Here is a 19,373-nt window from a genome sequence, read left to right on the forward strand (position 1 = left end):
CTGGGAAACGAGCTTAAAGTGGTTTTAGTTCAGCCATTTTACAGGGAAATAAAAACATGCTGAAATCAGATTGTTTTTTTGCTATTTAATAGACACAGCCTGGAGACACATTTAAGAGTTTTTTCCTTCAGTTGCTAGGGTTTATGGGCAAGCTAAGGTTGACTCTAAAATATCTGTTGGGTAACTTGGTCCAAAATGAACCATCATCGAAAAAGATCACCAAAAATAAGGGAACAGATGTGGCTAGCATTCCACAGTGGAACCAGGGTGCAGAGGGTGCTCTGGCATGCATCTGCCAGAAACAGGACTAAAGGTGCTAGGAGAAGGCTCAGGTTACAAATTCGGGAGTTTAGTCAAATACTGCACACAGAAGTAATTCTCTGGGTTAAAAAAACATAGGTCATAATCTACATGGCCTACTGTGGTTATTCACCTTCCCGTAGTTGATGGCTGCTATAAGCAAGGTGGCTGTGGGACGACTACTTAAAATCAACGTGACCTTTAATTGGGAAACTGACAACAGTGATTCAGGCTGGCTTACCAGGTTGGCCACTGGGAAGAACAAAAATGCAGTGGAAGCAATTTTATCCTATATAGTTTATTTGCTTAAGGTTATAGTTGAGTTTCTACCCGCACTGTAAAGGAACTGGAATTTCTCTTTAGCCAAAAGCAGGTGAACTTGACTCAGAAGGAAAATTTGAAACTTGCAACAGCCTCAAAAATAGAGGGAGAGGAGAGTGTGCTTCATGGGATTTTTTTTGCTCTAATTTATTGGCTGCTCCTTTATAATACACATGAATAGAAACTTAATATCAGTGTTTTCTCAAATTGGGCTTAGTTTAGGAGAATCCATTGATAAGAAAAATGAAAGAAAATGATCTTAATGTTTCAAGCTTCTTAACAAACACCCCAATCAGTCCTTCAGACACAGCTATTCAGAGCTTTAAAACTGGCCAGGTTCAATCACTGCTTAGGCTTTCCATGATAAAATTCAGCCATATCTGTTTTTAATATTTACAAGGTGTTGCACATAGAAAACAGATTTCCAGAAACCTGAAGAAGGGGTCTATTACGCTACGAAGATATTTAACACATTAAAGTAAAAATTATAGGACCAAAAGAGCATCTTAAACTTCTTCATACTTAGAAAAATATATTTTTAAATAGCAGTCTGCATAACTTCCAGTCTTCAGGAAACTACAGGTAAGCTAAACAGCAAGTTCCTGAATGGCAAGTACCGATCTTTGGCAGCATTTAAAGTGAATAGGAGTAAAGATCTAAGAGTTCAGCCCCAATCCACCAAAAAGGAATTTTTATAGACAAGTTTTACAAGTGGACCTATCTTCATTCCTTTTGAAGTCAGCCGATGGGGTGACATACATCTAACTAAACAAGTTTTTCCAGTAGGAAAAAAAAGGCTATAAAATTTTTATTTCAAGAGTTAACTAAACTGTATAACTTTGTAAATGTGAACTTAACGCTTTAGTTTACCTGTTAAACAATGTTTCTATTAGACTACATCTTTAAATACTCAGTATTCTCTGCCAGTTAAATACTATTGCTATATAAAACCTTAAACTGTACACCACTGGAAATGACTGTTCATCATACTGCTTTTTCATTAATGAGGCCATGATCATATTTTACTCTTTCAATTATAGGGATGAATTCTGAACATAAGATAGACAGCTCAAAAATGAAAATGTAGCGATCATACACTACTCACTTTGGATTTGTTCCTGAATTTAAAATTTCCAGGAGAACAATGTCCCTTATAAACAGGACTTTATTAATGCTTAAGAAGCATCATGTTCTCCAGTAAAGCCTGTGTGTGTTTTCTCAGGGAAAATAATGTTTGCCTTTTAAAACCTGTGATCCTTCAGGGTGATGGTGATGTGAACACAAGGATAAAATATTTTAGTAAACAATTGAAACTTGAAAATAAAATATAAATTCTAAAAAGAAAAAGGTTTGCTAAAAAGAGGAAGAAAATTATCCAAGTTGGATTTTTAAGGTTTTGGTTCATTTCTTTGAGGAGCACTGTCTCCCAAACCTCCCCTGGAAGTCTGCCAAATCTGCATCCTCCCTAAAATGGGGGGTGGCTTTTACCAGCAAATATTTATTCAGTCCCTCCTTGAAATGTAATTATCTGGCAGTGTATGGATTATGGACAGTTATTTAGTGCATATAACAAATATTTTGAACTTATCAATCTTTCTACTATTTTAACAAATTTGGATAAATCCCTGTTACAGTCTTAAGTTAGCACCACATGACCATGCAGCGTTTGGTTCTGGTTTTTTCCTCTTGTGTAGTTCTGGTTTCTCAAGGCTGTTACTTTATGGAGTCTTCTCAGCATCCATATCTTTCAATGAGGCATATGTACACATTTCCAGACAAATAAACTGCAATCAGAGAAAGAACTGCAGTGAGTTCATTATATTTATAGATTTTCAGAACAGTTTACAATGTTCTAAATTAAGCTTTCAAATCATACATGTGTAAAAACTTTACTCTTTCAACTCCTTTTATTCTGTATTTACATAGTACGTGACCCCAAGGAGCCATATGGTTAGGTGACCTTATTATGATGACTAGCTGAGTCCATAAACTGAACCTGTCAAAGAAACAGTAATAATCTCTTAACTAGTAAAAAGACCGTCCCTGCTCTTCTTGGGCTGAGAAAGTTACCAACCTGCAGTCATCACCTCCAGCACTAATAACATGTCGATCACCACTGGTAAATCGAATATTTGTCACATGGGGTGAATGACCCAAGAACCTTTTGTGCTTCGCCTAAAAAACAAGAACAAAGTTCAGGGTGTGTGATGAACACAGAAGTCAAAGGTTCTTAATCAGGAGCTATTATCTCCATCATGAGTGCTGTGGAGAAAGCAGTTTGGAGCACAGCTAATGATGAAATGCTTTCTCAGAATCAGTAATGGATCTGCATTGAAAAGCATTTGAAATTTGGTAACTGATTAAAGGTTTGATAAAAGACTAATCACAGGATAGTCTTCGAAGATGGCGTGGCTTGGGGGCGAGGGGAGATAATTTCTAATAGCTTTTATTTCAGAGTAATGGATTTAGGAAGTTTGGAGAAAATTTTAGAATCACAAATTTAAAAGTATTTTCAAATCATGAGACAATAACATTTTAGCTATTATGTGGGAAAAAGTACTAATGATCAGAAGTCTAAATCAGGAGTAAAGTTGCATAAAATACTAAACCCAACGTAAACTTACAAATTTTTCAGGACATGGGAAGTCAAATAACTTAACCATGCCAAAGTCATCTCCTGTTACAAGGCTGATTCCTGAATGAGAGACGCAGGCACAGGTGACATCGGCTTTCTCAGCATGTCTGGACCAGATTCCCGTAACTTCATCTCCTAGAATGCTAGAGATAATAAAAAAATCCACCATAGCACACACAGGTTTACCATACTGAAAAAGTTTCTTGGTAATTAACCTCTGAGTACCTAGTTACGTTATTTAAACACAGGAATAAGTTATGACAAGGTGTTACCTTGTCATAATCCTGAACCTGCCGGGATGGCACTCCCTCACCCCCAATACATACACCTTTTCTCAATGAAGTTCTATAATTTTAAGGGTTTATAGATTAATCCTTTATAAAGTCAGTTAATACTTTATGATAACTGATAGAACTATTTTAAAATTAAAAGTGTTGATGGCATTTTTCATTTTCATTGATGGTTATGCATGGTTATCTGTTCTACAGCCAGCAAATTTGAACCCATTTTATAAGGTTTCATTTCTAACAGCTGCTATCAATAGCATTCCTTTAGACAGGGAAATAATACAGTTGCCTAACAGTACCCAATACATGTTTTCATTGTCTGTTATTAAACCTACTTATGTTAAGGAAGTATCAGGGCATCTTTAAAGTCACAACTTTGATTTCCTTTAATTAAAAGAACTGATAAAGCATAGAAATATATTTGATCAAAAGGGGTCCCAGCATGAGTAAGTATATCATTCTCTTCTTAGGAAGAATTCAGGATGGTAACAAAAACTTAAAACTCAATTACTGTTCCTTAGTGAGAATGGCTCTAACTGTTCAGAAATAGGATTTTCCAGTTTTCCTTGCTGACCTTCAGTCAGCTCTTCCCTTCTGATATATGAAATATTTACCTAGTCCATGTAGCCCAAGTAATTCTGTCAATGGCAGCCTGATCCATAAGATGTTTTCCTGAAGGCACTTCATAGACATGCCGTTTATAGCAACCAGTGGAGACCTTTCATAATATTAAAATGGAACAATTCCATCATGTGAGAGGCAAAATCCAGAAGTAGTTTATAGTAAACTGGCAAAGTGCTACTTGATTTACATTTCTAACATTATTAAGACTAAAACATGACTACAAAAATCTGTGAGCAAAAAAAATGAAGAAAAGGACTGATAAGAATAGATTAATAAAGAACTTATGCAGAAACAGTGAATAGTAGTGAATAAAAGGCAAGAGTTGAGAAGCTCTGGAACTGAGGAGTTTTAAAAGCACTCACTAACAAAATGTAAAGACTATTTGAATAGTCTTGGTACTGTACCTGGAGATGTCTGCTATCTGCAGAGAAGTCCATTTGAATGACAAAGCTTGGAATGTCTTTGCAGTAGCTGATTCTGTTAAGGGTGGGACCCAATGTTAGGTCATAAAAATCCACTGAATTCTCACTGGAACCCACTGCCAGAAACCGGGAATCTGGACTAAATCTGAACATGTAACAAAAGATTCCATGTAAAAGATGGATTAGACCACATGAAATAGTATAAACATTTAAGACCACTGACTTTTCAGTTCTCAAAAATAAGTATTTGAGATAAATAATGTGTGATATGGCCTCAAACAGATTTACCTGATAGTCACAACAGATTGTGTATACTGATATTTGTCTGTGTTACATAAAACAGAAGGTTTATATTTTACTTCAACATAAGTGGTTCCTGAATTTTCATCTCCTAATTTCTTTAAAAATAGCTCAGTTTTTAAAAAGCCACTAACAATTTACATATATTCCTAAATTACATAATTCAGTAAGATAGGATCCTTTCATCTGGAAAGATCATATCTTAATAGCAAGGGACACAGACCAGCTTAACTCATGTAATGTTATTAGAAGAAGTGATACTACTTGAAGCTTGGAAGAAGTTATTTTAAAATAATAAAGTACTATTTGCCTATCGATGATGCAAAGCAGTATGGGACAGTTCAGTTTTTTGAAAATGCTCCATAAGTCTTGCTGATGTACCTTTGGGAAACTGGAGAGCTGAGGGAAGCCATAATTACTGTTTTATATACTGAAGATCTGAGGAAGGTTTCATTTGTAAAAACGGTTTTACTGGTGAAAACAGTGCAAGCTTTTGACAGACCTGGATTCAATAATCTATCTTGATCACATAGAAGTGCTCAGTAAATGGTAACCACTGTTAATATAAGCTTAAGCACTGAAAAAGGCTCAAGAAAAGTTTTAATTAATTCATAATCTGGGGCATAGATGTTCAATGACTATGGATTAAATGAATGAACTATATATTCAGTGGAGATGAAGAGAAGTAAAAGACGTTTGGGGTTATAAGTTTAATTTTTCAGGCTTTCTAAGAGATGTTTGGGGTTATAACTTTAATTTTCCAGGCTTTTTTTGGGGAGGCTGCATTGGGTCTTCGTTGCTGCATGCAGTCTTTCTCTAGTTGTGGTGAGTGGAGGCTACTCTCTGTTGTGGTGCGCGGGCTTCTTATTGCGGTGGCTTCTCTTATTGCAGAGCACACGCTCTAGGCACATGGGCTCAGTAGTTGTGGCTCACGGGCTCTAGAGCACGGCTCAGTAGTTGTGGTGCATGGGCTTCGTTGCTCTGCAGCATGTGGGATCTTCCCCGACCAGGGCTCGAACCTGTGTCCCCTGCACTGGCAGGCGGATTCTTAACCACTGCGCCACCAGGGAAGCCCTTCCAGGCTTTTTTTTTTTTTGCCACGCTGTGCGGCTTGTGGTATCCTAGTTCCCTAACTAGGGATTGAACCCGGGCCACAGCAGTGAAAGCGCCAAGTCCTAACCACTGGACTGCCAGGGAAGTCCCTAATTTTCCAGACTTTTAAGGGCAGAAGGAAGATAATTCTTGGCAGGATGAACTTACTGGACATGTCCAGTGTGATACTAATTCATCAAACATTCCCTGAATACTTGCTATTATAAGGCACTGTGGCTGGTGCCCAATGGCCTCATAATTTAGTAAGGAGAAGTAGATAAGTATACAAACAGCCATATTTCAGCATACAATTTATGACGTGTTGAAATGCTACAGGCACTAAGGACCTTTTTTCCAAATGCAAGCTGGGTCATTTAAAGAGTATCCTTGACATACCATTCCATTTGTTGACTAACCTGATATCGTGGATTGCACATCGTCTGTCTCTCTTCTTTCCCCATATCTTTAGAGAGCTCACAAGTAAAATAATAAATTCTCCGTTTTTCATTCCAATAGCCACCATGTCCCCTTCAGGGCTATAACACACAGTACGAGCAGCGTGTCCCAAATTCACTTTGTTCAACATCTTCTGCATAAGAACCAAAAGAATCACAGAGAACTACATTAAGCAGAGTACTTGCAAAGTAAACCAGTTTCTCCCCCAAGTTCTCAACACAAGGCTGAGATAGTTTTTTAAGTGCTAGCAATTTAGGACTTTGCTTCTTAGAAATTGTAACATCTTTTAAAAAAATTATACCTACTTTATCAGCAATATCCCAGAGTCTCACTGTCCCATCTTCTGCAGCAGAAAGGAAAAATTCCCTGGAAGGATGTGTCGCCAGTCCCCATATAGGTCCATCCACATGACCGTTAACTAAAATATTACATGCTGCATTTTTCTCTCCAACTTCAATTATTTCAGCATTCCTTGTCCCTACTAGTATCTTGCCCTGAAACACAAGTGGGGCCAATATATTTAATGGAATACCACAGTTGCTTTTCTTAATAATATGAGAACGACCTACTGGCCTATGTGATACTGTGACTTAGAATAAGAAATATACAGATCTTCCTCAACTTATGATGGGGTTGCATCTGATAAGCCCATCGTAAGTTAAAAATGTCATAAGTTAAAAGTGCATTTGACACACCTAACCTATCAAACATGATAGCCTGGCCTACCTTAAACATGCTCAGGACACTTACTTGAGCCTCCAGTTGAGCGAAATCATCTAACACAAAACCTATTTTATAATAAACTGTCGGATACCCCATGTCGTTTATTGAATACTATCCTGAAAGTGAAAAACAAAGTGGTCGTCTCAGTACAGACAGCATGGCTGTAAGTGAATTGATTTTTGGCCCTTGCGGCTGACTGGGAGCTGTGGCTTGCTGTGTCCCCGAGAGGATTGTACCGCACGTCACTAGCTGGGGCAAGATAAAAATTCAAAATTCGAAATATGGTTTCTACTGAATTTGTATCATTTTTGCACCATCTTAAAATCGAAAAACTTTAACTTGGGGATGGCCTATATATTTGGTCTGTCCCCGCTTACTGGCATGAAGCTCCTAAAACCCCTGGAATTTCCTAAGTGATGAACAAAAGAGGGGTATCTTTTGTTATGGACCTCACCAAAGGATGGGGGCTGGTTGCCAGGAGACCCAACTATGTGATTAGGGGTTAGGGACTGGCAGTTTCACTCTCTCCTCTCCCCACCTCGGGGATGGGAGAGGGGCTAGAAGTTGAATCAGTTACCAATAGTGAAAGATTTAATCAATTATGACTATGTAAGAAGCCTCCATAAAAACCCAAAAGGTCAGGGTTTGGAGAGCTTTCAAGTTAGTGCACACGTGGAGATGCAGGCTGAGTGGTCATGGAAGCTCTTCTCCCCTCCCCATATACTTTGCCTTGTGCAGTTCTACATCTGGCAGTTCATGAGTTATATCCTTTTACAATAAACTGGTGATCCAGTAAGTAACATGTTTCTCTGAGCTCTGTAAGCCACTCTAGCAAAATAACTGAACCCGAGGAGGGGTTGTACAACCCTCTCTAATTTATAGGCAGTGGGTCAGAAGGACAGGTAACTGACTGGTGTCTGAAGTCCAGGAGGAGTTGTTGGGAACCCCAAGCTACAGCCGGTCAGAAGCATAGGTAAGAACGTGGCATCTGCAGTGGCGGTGAGGGGAGCAGTCTTGTAGGATTGAACCTTCAACCTGTGGAATCCAATCCCTTCTCTGGCAGATACTGTCAGAACTTAGTTGAATTTTTGGACACGCTGCTGGTGTTGGAGAATTGTTTGGTGGTGTGTGGGAAGCACCCCCAAACTCAACATACACACATTGGATTTGGGTCCAAAACCAAAATAACATACTTCCAGAGAATTTTTTGCTTTGACTAATTTAGTAGCAAGCCAGCCATTAGCTCATGCAAAGCTTTCTATGACCAGAGGCGCGCCTGCAAGAGCACTGAGCCAGGCTGCATGTGCAAGCCCACGCTAAAGATAATACACCTCGCTTCTCCAGTCATCAGAGTTTCGACTTTGGCTATGATATATTAGTCTGAAGATCTCCAAAGAGGCGTAAGTGCATTGGGATACAGGAAGAAAGTATTGGATTTTAGTTAAAAATGACTATAAATAAAAGTGAGCTTGACCAATATTTAATACACAGGATAATATATGTATGTAATTTATAAATACACTTATTGTGAGTGCATGCATGGTCAAATTTTTTAGAGCAATGTGTTTTTTTTAAACAAATGGAGACAGCCGCTTTAATCAAAACGAGTCAACTGGCAAATAAATTTAGCTGTCTACCACAGTTGAATTAGCAGATGCAAGAAAATAAGGAGGTTTAGATACAGTGCTTAGGAGAACAGCTTCCTGTCTTTCTGCAAAGAAAGCAGCGGAGAAGAGGCAGAGGAAAAGTGGCAAGCAAGTCCATCTTTGAGTTATTATTCATCAAGTTGCGAAAGGTGAGAGAATCACAGGAATGGCTGTTTTCTACTGTCTGCTGCATTGTAATGCCTCAAGAGACACCTCACCTTGCCTCTGCACACAGAACGGACACAATCTGTGACTTGTCCTGTCTCAAGCCTGAAGGCGCGGCATCGCCTCAGTTCCTGATCCCACAGTTTGACTGCTCCTCCTTCTTTTGACCTAAGAAAATAACAACCCAAACCAAAAGAAGCATTTATTATTGGCTATTATAAATATTTTTTATTATAAACAAACACTAAATTATAAGCAGAACAGAAAAAGAGGCTCTAATCTTTATATTCTTCTAAACTTTCTATGGCAATTTTTAGATATAGTGTCTCAAACATTCAGTTTAAGCACATTTTATTTTATGGACACTTATTTTTCTGACATCAGCATAAGTTTACTTAGCACTGCCCCCTGCCCGTACATCATATATCCTCTCTCATAATACTTCTTGACTGAGGAAACGTGCAAAATGGATTTTTTTTTTTTTGGCTGTGCGTGTGGCTTGTGGGATCTTAGTTCTCCGACCAGGGGTTGAACCTGGGCCACAGAAGTGAAAGTGCCAAGTCCTACCCACTGGACGCCAGGGAAGTCCCCAAAATGATTCTTAATGTTAAGAGGATAATGGAAATGCAAGGCTAGATAATAGGATTACAGATGCTGTGCTACAGAATATATTTTCAGGGCCAAAAGAGCAGCACATTTCTTTCCAACCATTATTATTAAATATGCTACTGAACAGTTTAGTAGGTTACTAGTGAGTAGGAGTGTGCAAGACTAGGTGAGGTGTGGAAACACGAGTGTCAGAGTAATATGCAAAAGATAAATATAGCCCATTTATGTTTTTTTCTCTTATACAGCCTTCCTTTATGTGAAAAGCAAAAGCTGCTGCATATTTGTGGTTCTTTCAATGCTGTATAGGAATGTACTTACTTCCTGGTCACACATACATTCCATTTTAACATGCTAGTAGGAAATCAATGGTAAGTGTCTGGTTTCCACTGGGAGATTTGAAAACCACTCAGAAAAAGGCCTCTCCTCACACATTTTGAGGTCTTGTCTTAATTTTATCTAACAAGTTTGCCTCAAACAAAAGCAAACAAGGCAAAGTTTATTTCTGGTATCCTCTTATCCTTTTCTAATGCAGCAGTGTGAATTTGATCCCTTAGTATCCAGTTTGAACCAAAAAGAAAGCAAGCAGTTGAGATGCATCCTGAGTCCAACGGCAAAGACTCCCCCACAGGTCACCACCTACTACTCAGCCAGTGTTTACACAGGCAGAGGCATTAAGAAAATCAGTTCCTAACCTGCAAGATAGCTACCTATCCATACCTCAGAAAAATGATCACCCAGTTGGAGTTTAGACTTACCTACAATGTGAAAAACATTGGGAGGGATTTAAGACCAGAAATAAAAATCAACAAGGTGGTGCATAAAAGGCAGTAAAGGAGAAGCATATGAGGAGGAAGGTCAGAGGACAATCCATGTGGCCTAGACATAACTAACTGCAAACCAGAGGCATCACAACGCATGAATATTCAGTAAGGCTGTGAAAAGAAAGAGGACTCACGGCCTCTCCTTGCCACCAGTGACAATAAGTCCGTCTCGAAGGGTGGTGTACATGGCAAACACAGGCCCATTGTGAGCTTTGGCCACGATTCTGCACAATATGTGGTCTTTCCACACACAGACATCTCCACTGATGGTACCTGTAAACGTCAAGTTATTCTGAAAAGGAGTGGGGAAGGGGGAGATAAACTCATGAAAAGTTCAAATAGAGTTCAAACAGCAATTCTCTATGTAAGTGTGAGCCTATGTCACTTTTTTTTTTTTGGTAGTGAAACAAGTGTTTATTAGGAGGAAAAAGGGTACGTGTGGAGAGACACATGGGTGGACTGAGAGAGAGTCGCGCTATGTCACCTTTTTGATACAAAGAGCATGGATGGCGGGAAAACAGTAGAGTCAAGAGTCAGAAAACCTGAACTCAAGGCTTAGCTTTGTTAGGGCCATTTCCTTTTCCAGATCTTTTGTTTATTAGCTGGAATAACTTTGGTCAAGACTTTTAACCTCTATGAGTATCAACTTTTTCAGTGTAAAATGAGGGATCTCTAAATCCCTAAGGTCTCTAAGGTCCCTTCCAATTCAAAAATGCTGTAATTCTAGTTTATATCACCTCTTTGGATTGCTTCCCTCTAGCTGCCCAAGAAATAACTTAAAGGTCATTAGTAACTGAGAGTAAAAAAAAAGAATAGGAATAGGGAGTGAAAATAACTTTTATTAGGTTTGATAAGGTATTTTGTCATGGAAAATAAAACTATTATCTGTAGCAAAGTTGTAGTTTTTCAGAAATTGTATATGAAAATTAATATTTGCCATGATTTCTTAAAATCAAAACAGCAAAAGTTACTGCATTTCTGCAATGAATCCAAACTAAGATAAACGTGTTAAGGCACCGAAAGCTTAAGAATGACTGAGGTGCCTGAGAACTGCAGTCCTGATGCAGTTCATTTATGCAAAAGCTGGAGAAAGCAAATCCTGCGTTATGTGCTAGTTTTGTCTCATTTTAGCTTCACTTTTAGAGTAACTTATATAAGATCCTTCACCAAAAACAATATGGAAAGAACCAATAAGAAAATAAGATTTTGGACTGTATCAAAAACAGATTTTCTTGAATCTTTCTGAGAATACTAGTTTGTAGGCTTAATTTCCCTACAATTTAATATTACTTCAAATTCCTCAGCATTTATACTTAATCTCTATATCTTTTATTTGGAAAACAATAATTATATTGGGTTGGCCAAAAAGTGCCTTTGGCTTTTAAGTAAAAATAAAAGACACATTTTTCATTTCCACCAAGAACTTTACTGAACAACATATTCACCTTTTTGTTCCACCACCTTCTGCCATTTTTCAGGCAACTTCATAATTCCATCTTCCCAAAATTTTTTATCTTTTTGAGCAAAGAACTGTTCCAGGTGCCTTTTACAGTCTTCCAGGGAATTGAAATTTTTCCATTAAGAGAATTTTGCAAATACCTAAATAAATGGAAATCCGAAGGTGCAATGTCTGGTGAATACGGCAGATCAATCAGAACTTCCCAGCCACGCTGTAACAGTTTTTGCCTGGTCATCAAAGAAACATGTGGTCTTGTGTTATCCTGATGGAAGATTATGTGTTTTCTATTGACTAAGTCTGGATGCTTTTCGTCGAGTGCCGCTTTCAGTTGGTCTAATTGGGAGCAGTACTTGTTGGAATTAATCATTTGGTTTTCCGGAAGGAGCTCATAATAGAGGACTCCCAATCCCAGCATATACACAACATAACCTTCTTTGGATGAAGACCGGCCTTTGGTGTAGTTGGTGGTGGTTCATTTCGCTTGCCCCATGATCTCTTCCATTCCACATTATTGTACAATATCCACTTTTCATAGCCCATCACAATTTATTTAAAAAATGGAACACTGTCATTATGTTTAAATAGAGAATTGCATGCAGAAGTACGGTCAAGGTTTTTTTTCGCTTAACTTATGTGGAAGCCAAATATCAAAGGGATTCAAGCTGCTGCAAATGATTTTCAACACTTGATTTGGATATTTTGAGTATGTCGGCTATCTTCCTCGTGGTATAACGTTGATTGTTCTCAATTAATGTCTTGATTTGATCACTATCAACTTCAACTGGTCTACCCGACCGTGGAGCACTGTCCAGCGAGAAATCTCCAGGACAAAACTTCACAAACCACTTTTGACACATTCAATCAGTCACAGCACCTTCTCCATACACTGCACAAATCTTTTTTTTGCATTTCAGTTGCGTTTTTACCTTTCTTGAAATAATAAAGCATAATAGGCCAAAAATGTGGCTTTTTTTCTTCCATCTTCAATATTAAAATGGCTACACAAAAATTCACCAATTTTGATGTCTTTTTTTAAATGCACAATGATATGACAGCTGTCACATACAATCTAACAAAATTGTTTCTAATGAGGTTAAAGACATCTAAGTGCTAATAGAGCCATCTTAAAGAAAAAACTGAACGAAGCGTTTGGCCAACTCAATACTTGTCACATAGGAGCATCTTTAATTCACGCCTTATCTGCGATTGGAATGTAAAAACTAATATTTTACTTCGCCTGCTCTTTTCATAGCCCCTAGCATAGAGGATGCTCAAAAAGGCTTAAACTGAACATCAACCCATTTTGTTATATAACAAAACATTTGCACTGATTGCACTGTTGCTTCAAACATAAAAAGTCAATTATGACTGATATTCTTTTTTTTATGAAATATTGAGAAGGTTTTTATTTAGGCAAAAGAAAAGTGAACGTGCAATAGTATCACTCTTTTACTTATAATTTCTAAAGGCTCCTCACATATGACTAACAGCCTAATCTTCAAGTTTATTTTCTATTGGGAATGGGCAATTGACTAAATAAGGAATTTTATACACAAAGATTAGTTAACGTACATGGGCATATTAAATGTCAAACACTTGAATGCGTAAGCTTTTCTTCTGGAAAGAATTACTGGTCTTGTATTAAGAATCTCCACAATATTTAACTGAAGTTTGACAAGGCACAACCAGCACTTTCAATGGTCTCAAAAATATAAGTGTTCTTTAAGAATCTAGAATTATAATTTTCTTCCTTTGGGTATTACATACCCACATAAACACTTTAGTAAGAAAACCGACTTAGTTTTTTGATGCACCAAAGGATTTTAAAAAGCCTGGCCAGGGCAAGGTATTAAAGGAAAGAGATGTGTCTTGTAAACCACAAGCGCAGGTGGAATGGGGGAGGGGAAGGGAGGAAATGGCTCTTGAACACTCTTTCTAGTAAACTAGACCAGGAACTGAGCTCGCCTTCTTCCCTTTAATGAGAGACACTGGCCAAGAGCACTTCCAACTACATAATAAGCAGTGAGTTAAGATGATAGGAAGCAAAGGAAATCCTAAACCAAGTACCACCTTAAATACTAGAAAAATCACGTTTCATGATTTATCTTTCTCCTATTCTGACAAATTATTATTAGGACCTAGGAGATTCAGGGTGACAGTTATAAAATTAATGAAGGCTTTTGAGAATGGCAGTGGCCCAAGGACTCAGATGTTTTATAATCCTTCTCCCTCGTTAACTCTCTTTCCCAGTCCCTGATTTCTGAAAGTATCAGAATTTGAAAGCTGAAATATATGCATGACCAGGACATATGTAAGGATTAGGGGACTAGAGTGCCATATAAACAACATTCATGTGGTTCATCTATCTAAGGCAAGAAAATTCAAACTCGTCCAATTTGGGTAATTCACAGTTACACTACCACATGCATTTTAAGAGACATACTGCACCAAATGCAACAGCAAGCATGGTCTGCATCCGGGCATCTTGCAGTGTGCTCAGTAGCCCTTTTTTGCTAAGAAGAGCTCTTCCTGCCAACGTCCAGAACTTAACATGCTTTACTCCCACAGAGACAAACTGGGAATCTGAATCTGGTCGGAATTCTGCCACAAAAATACGTTGGTTGTGACCAGCTCTGCTGGCAACTTTGGCACCTGATAAAAAAGATACAACAAAATTTTCTAGGTTAGTATAAGAACTAAGCTAATTTTTACAGGATCAAACAGTTATTGAAAATATATAGTTCAAAAAATAAATGCTTATAAAAAGAGAGAGCAGGGAATTCCCTGGCGGTCCAGTGGTTAGACTCAGCGCTTTCACTGCTGAGGGTCCCCTGATCGGGGAACTAAGATTCCACAACTTGCGCCGGCACGGCCCCCCAGAAAAGGGAGAGGGCATGTCCCTTGCACTGCTACCTAGCAATCACATGACATACAATTAATAGTGTAGAGGGTCCTTTTTACATATTTTTGCAAGTGATGTGTGATTTATGGAAAGCTTTATTATAATTTAAGGGGCATTTTAGAAACCATCTTATTTTTTTCTGTGTAGCTCTATGAATTTCACCTTTTTATAATGGCTATGTAACTGAAAAGTTTTGTCCGAAATGTGTTAAAGTAATATTACCCTATTGCCCTTCCATTATCACTTAACAATATAATTCATCGCATTCTTGAGTAAGATCCTCTATAACCAAATAATAATTAGCAAGACACTTACATGCATAGTTTCTTACTGAAAGAACAGTGAATCATTTATAATATTAATAACTTTCATTAGTTTATACTTTGTTTACAATTTTACTGGGTTTTGAAAGTAGAACATACCTACAACTGTGTATGGGTATTGAGTAGGGCTTAATAGTGAATAACGGTTTCAATCACCAAGTTAACACAAATATGAAATAGAAAATTCCTATCACCCCATTTTTATTTTTTAATATTACAAAGAAAAAAATTCCTACCTTCCTGCCATCTCCAAATGGTAATTGTATGTTCTGGGTCTAGCCCCACAGATAGCAAGAGTTTTCCAGTAGCACTGAAACTAACTGAACACACTCCCTTTGAATGGTAGCATCTTAGTATAGATAAAGTCTGCTTGTTCACTGCATCCCAGATGTGGATAGAAGGAGCTGTAGCTAAACAAAGATAAAATCCCAAAGTTGTAATACACCTATTACAAATGTTTCCATTTCTAAGGCTGATGCATACTCATCTCTGAAACACAAGAAAAATATGTACCAAAGAAAGACTGTACTTAATAAAAAATAGCTCAAAACTAAGACTGAATTAAAAAGAAAGAAAAGGGAAGAGAAAGGAAAGGAAGGGAGAAAAATACAGACTACTTCCTCAGGCTATAGTCCAAATTGCACTTTTGAGAAAATAGCATTTAGACAAGCAAATTAGGTAATCAAAACTTTAAACAACTTTTCAAAAAATAATGTATGTTTTAGATACACGTTAAATCTTTATATAATTATGTGGAGAAATATAAAAACATTATACACTTACGAAATACCAGGATATATTTATTACCTATGTTATATGAAGGAGAGATAGAAAGTGAATACAAATTGAGAAAGGCAGTAGGTAGGAAACCACGTGAATAGATCACAAAGGAAATCTTCAACTGCATAGGCATATATCTGGTAAAAAACTAAGTTCATATCACTTTATAAGACAGTAGTTTTGTTTTTTTTAAACAGGATTTCATGGAAGAAATTAAACTGCTAATGTTTTAAAAAAATTATATTTGTTGTTTTTTTTTTTAGATTTTTAAATTTATCTTGTCCAGCCTTTTTCTACTGCTTAAAAAGTCTTCCCAGTTCTCTGTATTTCCTAGGTTAAAAAACCATAGCTTTGGACTGTCCTTTTTTCAAGAATTGCACCCTATAAAAAGGAATAGGTAAGTCAATTCAGCAGCTAATTCAGTCTCAGAACATAAGTACTTTTAGTAAAATAATCAAAATATGGAAGTGCATTTGCTTCAAATTATAAATTTTATTATAAATTTAATCTCTCCAATGATGGACTCTGCACTTAGCACGAATCCACACTCCTCTCCATGATCGGCAAAGCCCTACGTGACTGACTCCTGCCCCTCTCTAGGTTCATCTCAGAGGCCTTACTGCAGTCACACGGACCTTCCTGTTTCTTGATTCAGCTTTAGGGCCTCCCCAGGAGGGAGTTAACAGATGCAGGACTGAGGTTACTATCACTAGAATGGCCTGCTTGCTAGTGTGTGAGAACTTGACTTTTGAAATGTTCCCTATGTTGATAAGGTTATTTTGTCCACGGGGGGGCACTGAATACCTGCTTTCTTCTGGGACTATGGTATTTTAGTAGTTGTGGCTTTGTGTCTATGTGACCAGCCCCCAGTAAAAACCTTGGTCTCAGAGTCCTCAGTGGGTTTCCCTGGGCAGAAACACTGCACCTGCATTGATATATCTGGCTGCTGGTAGAAGAAGCAGGTTCTGCGTGACCCCTGGAAGAGTGTGTTTTGTTTTTTGGTTTTTTGCGGTACGTGGGCCTCTCACTGTTGTGGCCTCTCCCGTTGCGGAGCACAGGCTCCGGACTCGCAGGCTCAGCGGCCATGGCTCACAGGCCCAGCCGCTCTGCGGCATGTGGGATCTTCCCGGACCGGGGCACGAAACCGTGTCCCCTACATCGGCAGGCGGACTCTCAACCGCTGCACCACCAGGGAAGCCCTGGAGGAGTGTTTTGGAAGAGACATAGAAAGCCTGTGCCTCTATCCTCTAGGCTCCACCTGATGTGTCTTTTTCCCTTGCTGATCACTGTAATAAGCTACTGCACCGTAACTATCTCCGGGTCCTGTGATTCCTTCTAGTGAATCATTGAATGTGTGGGTGGTCGTAGGATTCCCAAACCAGGCCTCAGCCTAGAGCCCCCAGGTCACCCTTCAGGTATCACTGTTTTGTATCATTCCTGGCCTAGCTAAATGTTACCACCTCTGAAAAAACACTCTGTTTTGTGGCCATCGCCCTATTTGTTGTTTTTATCACATTTATCACCATCTTAGATCATGTTATTTAGGAAGAAAAGTACTTATTTATTGCCTGTCTCCCTCTAAAGCAGAAGTCAGCAAACTTTCACTGTAAAGGGTCAGATAAGAGACAAAATTGAAGGTATTATGCAGGTACTTGTGTAATAAAACAAATTTTCACAAAATTTTTATTGATGAAATTCCTTGAGCGAAATTTTTTATAATATAGATCTACTAATGAGAATGAAATTTTTTGGGGGGATAATTCACTTAAGTAGGGTTCAAAATCAGAGTTCTTTATTTTTTTAAAAAAAATTACAAATGTTCATCTGATAATGATCTATAATAATTTTCAACTTTGAAAATGTCTCACACAGATAGGTACTGTCAAATATGAATATCATCCAAAAGCATATGATTTTTTTTTTTTTTTTTTTGCGCAGTACGCAGGCCTCTCACTGTTGTGGCCTCTCCCATTGCGGAGCACAGGCTCTGGAAGCGCAGGCTCAGCGGCCATGGCTCATGGGCCCAGCCGCTCCACGGCATGTGGGATCTTCCCGGACCAGGGCACGAACCCGTGTCCCCTGCATCGGCAGGCGGACTCTCAACCACTGCGCCACCAGGGAAGCCCCAAAAGCATATGATTTTAATTGAGCATATTAATCACTTGGAAGGCATTCAGAAAATTCTATTAGAGTCTTATCTTGATATTTGCATTTTAGCATGTATTACATTGCAGAATAATAACTTTAAATTGAAGGTTAGGTGGAAGTTCCTCAATTGTACAGTTAAACAGATTTTTTAAATATGGAAATTTTCTCTACGCTTGTATCAAGATCTAAAAAATGCTGCTGGAACTGTAACTTGAGCCCAGAAAATACATTTGCTGCAAATTTGTGTGGGAATGGGAATCTCAGTTCTCATCTTAATTTTTGACAGTATGAGAAGTATATAGTGAAGTTTGGTGTTACTTGTGATTCAAAGATTAGTTGCCATCAAATGACTTTCCTGCAGTATAAGTTTCACATATAAGCACTGTAACTGAAATTTCAGGTTGTAATTGTAATTTCCCTGTTATTTCAGGTTGAATCATTAAGAAACATTATCAAGTATGCAGCAAAAACTAATTTCCAAAGCCACTGAGTTTTCTATAACAGAGACTGAGGGCAGTCCTTCTCACTCAGAAAAATTTCAGTTTTGGCTCTGAGCTACAGAAATTGCCAAAAAAACAAAAAAACAGAAAAACCTAAAATGTTACCACTGCTAAACCACTGAACTGCTGTGGGGATAGGGCAAGTCAGGACTTTCACCTTCTATTTCTAACATAAATTAACAGAACTGATGATGGTTAAGTCTATGAGAGCAAACAAAATTAACTGTTGACTCTAAATAACAAAATACTGAAGTTCAATTACACATGATAGATTGAAATATTTTCCACAAACCACCTGCTGACAAATAACACAATGAATAGCCATAAATGCCTTAAATGATTATAGAGGCAAACTTCAGTCACTTAAAAGTCTGCACTGATTCCTCAAATAAACAACTGGCAACATTTGTCAACCCATCAAGAGCCAAGGGAAACCATTAAAAATCATCTGCCTTTTTTTGGTTTTGTTTTTAGTGACTATTGATGTTGTTCCCAATGTCCTCAGTTCTTTTAGCAATGGTTTTTGCCAAAGAGCTAAGAGTCTTAAGTTTATTTTCTCTGGACACTTGTTCATTGTAATCAAACATGATTTAATTAACTCACAGTAATAAACAGCTTTTCTTGATTAGCTAACAAATGAGTCATTCAGAAACTTACTTAGGTTGTAGCCACATTTTTGAAGAAATTCTGTTGTGATGAGATATTGTCTTAAAGTTTCTAATTTTTCTGATTTTTGCTTTCCTGTGAACTGGGAAGCCTGTGATAAAGTTTAGTGTGAAAATGTTGACATATATTGTATTCTTTCAGCACAGCTATAGTATCATTGCATAATAAACACAATGTTTTACCAACTAATTTCA

The 19,373-nt window shown here is 37.9% G+C and overlaps 1 protein-coding gene across 3 annotated transcripts in view; it reads right to left on the reverse strand.

Moving 5' to 3' along the window:
- Positions 1 to 985: 985 nt before the first annotated feature.
- Positions 986 to 19,373, reverse strand: part of EML5 (EMAP like 5) — a 172,045-nt gene continuing 153,657 nt past the window's right edge. For all 3 annotated transcript variants that reach the window (XM_032621288.1, XM_032621290.1, XM_032621289.1), the window contains 11 exons: positions 15,322 to 15,495; positions 14,304 to 14,512; positions 10,536 to 10,693; positions 9,025 to 9,139; positions 6,743 to 6,931; positions 6,398 to 6,570; positions 4,572 to 4,734; positions 4,158 to 4,261; positions 3,246 to 3,399; positions 2,696 to 2,796; positions 986 to 2,405 (listed from right to left, as the gene is read on the reverse strand). In XM_032621288.1, the coding sequence (XP_032477179.1) occupies positions 2,369 to 2,405; positions 2,696 to 2,796; positions 3,246 to 3,399; positions 4,158 to 4,261; positions 4,572 to 4,734; positions 6,398 to 6,570; positions 6,743 to 6,931; positions 9,025 to 9,139; positions 10,536 to 10,693; positions 14,304 to 14,512; positions 15,322 to 15,495 (1,577 nt within the window). In that variant the 3' untranslated portion in view covers positions 986 to 2,368. The remainder of the gene's footprint in view (positions 2,406 to 2,695; positions 2,797 to 3,245; positions 3,400 to 4,157; positions 4,262 to 4,571; positions 4,735 to 6,397; positions 6,571 to 6,742; positions 6,932 to 9,024; positions 9,140 to 10,535; positions 10,694 to 14,303; positions 14,513 to 15,321; positions 15,496 to 19,373) is intronic.

The sequence above is a fragment of the Phocoena sinus genome, chromosome 2 (assembly GCF_008692025.1).
Source record: "Phocoena sinus isolate mPhoSin1 chromosome 2, mPhoSin1.pri, whole genome shotgun sequence".
Taxonomy (NCBI): domain Eukaryota; kingdom Metazoa; phylum Chordata; class Mammalia; order Artiodactyla; family Phocoenidae; genus Phocoena; species Phocoena sinus.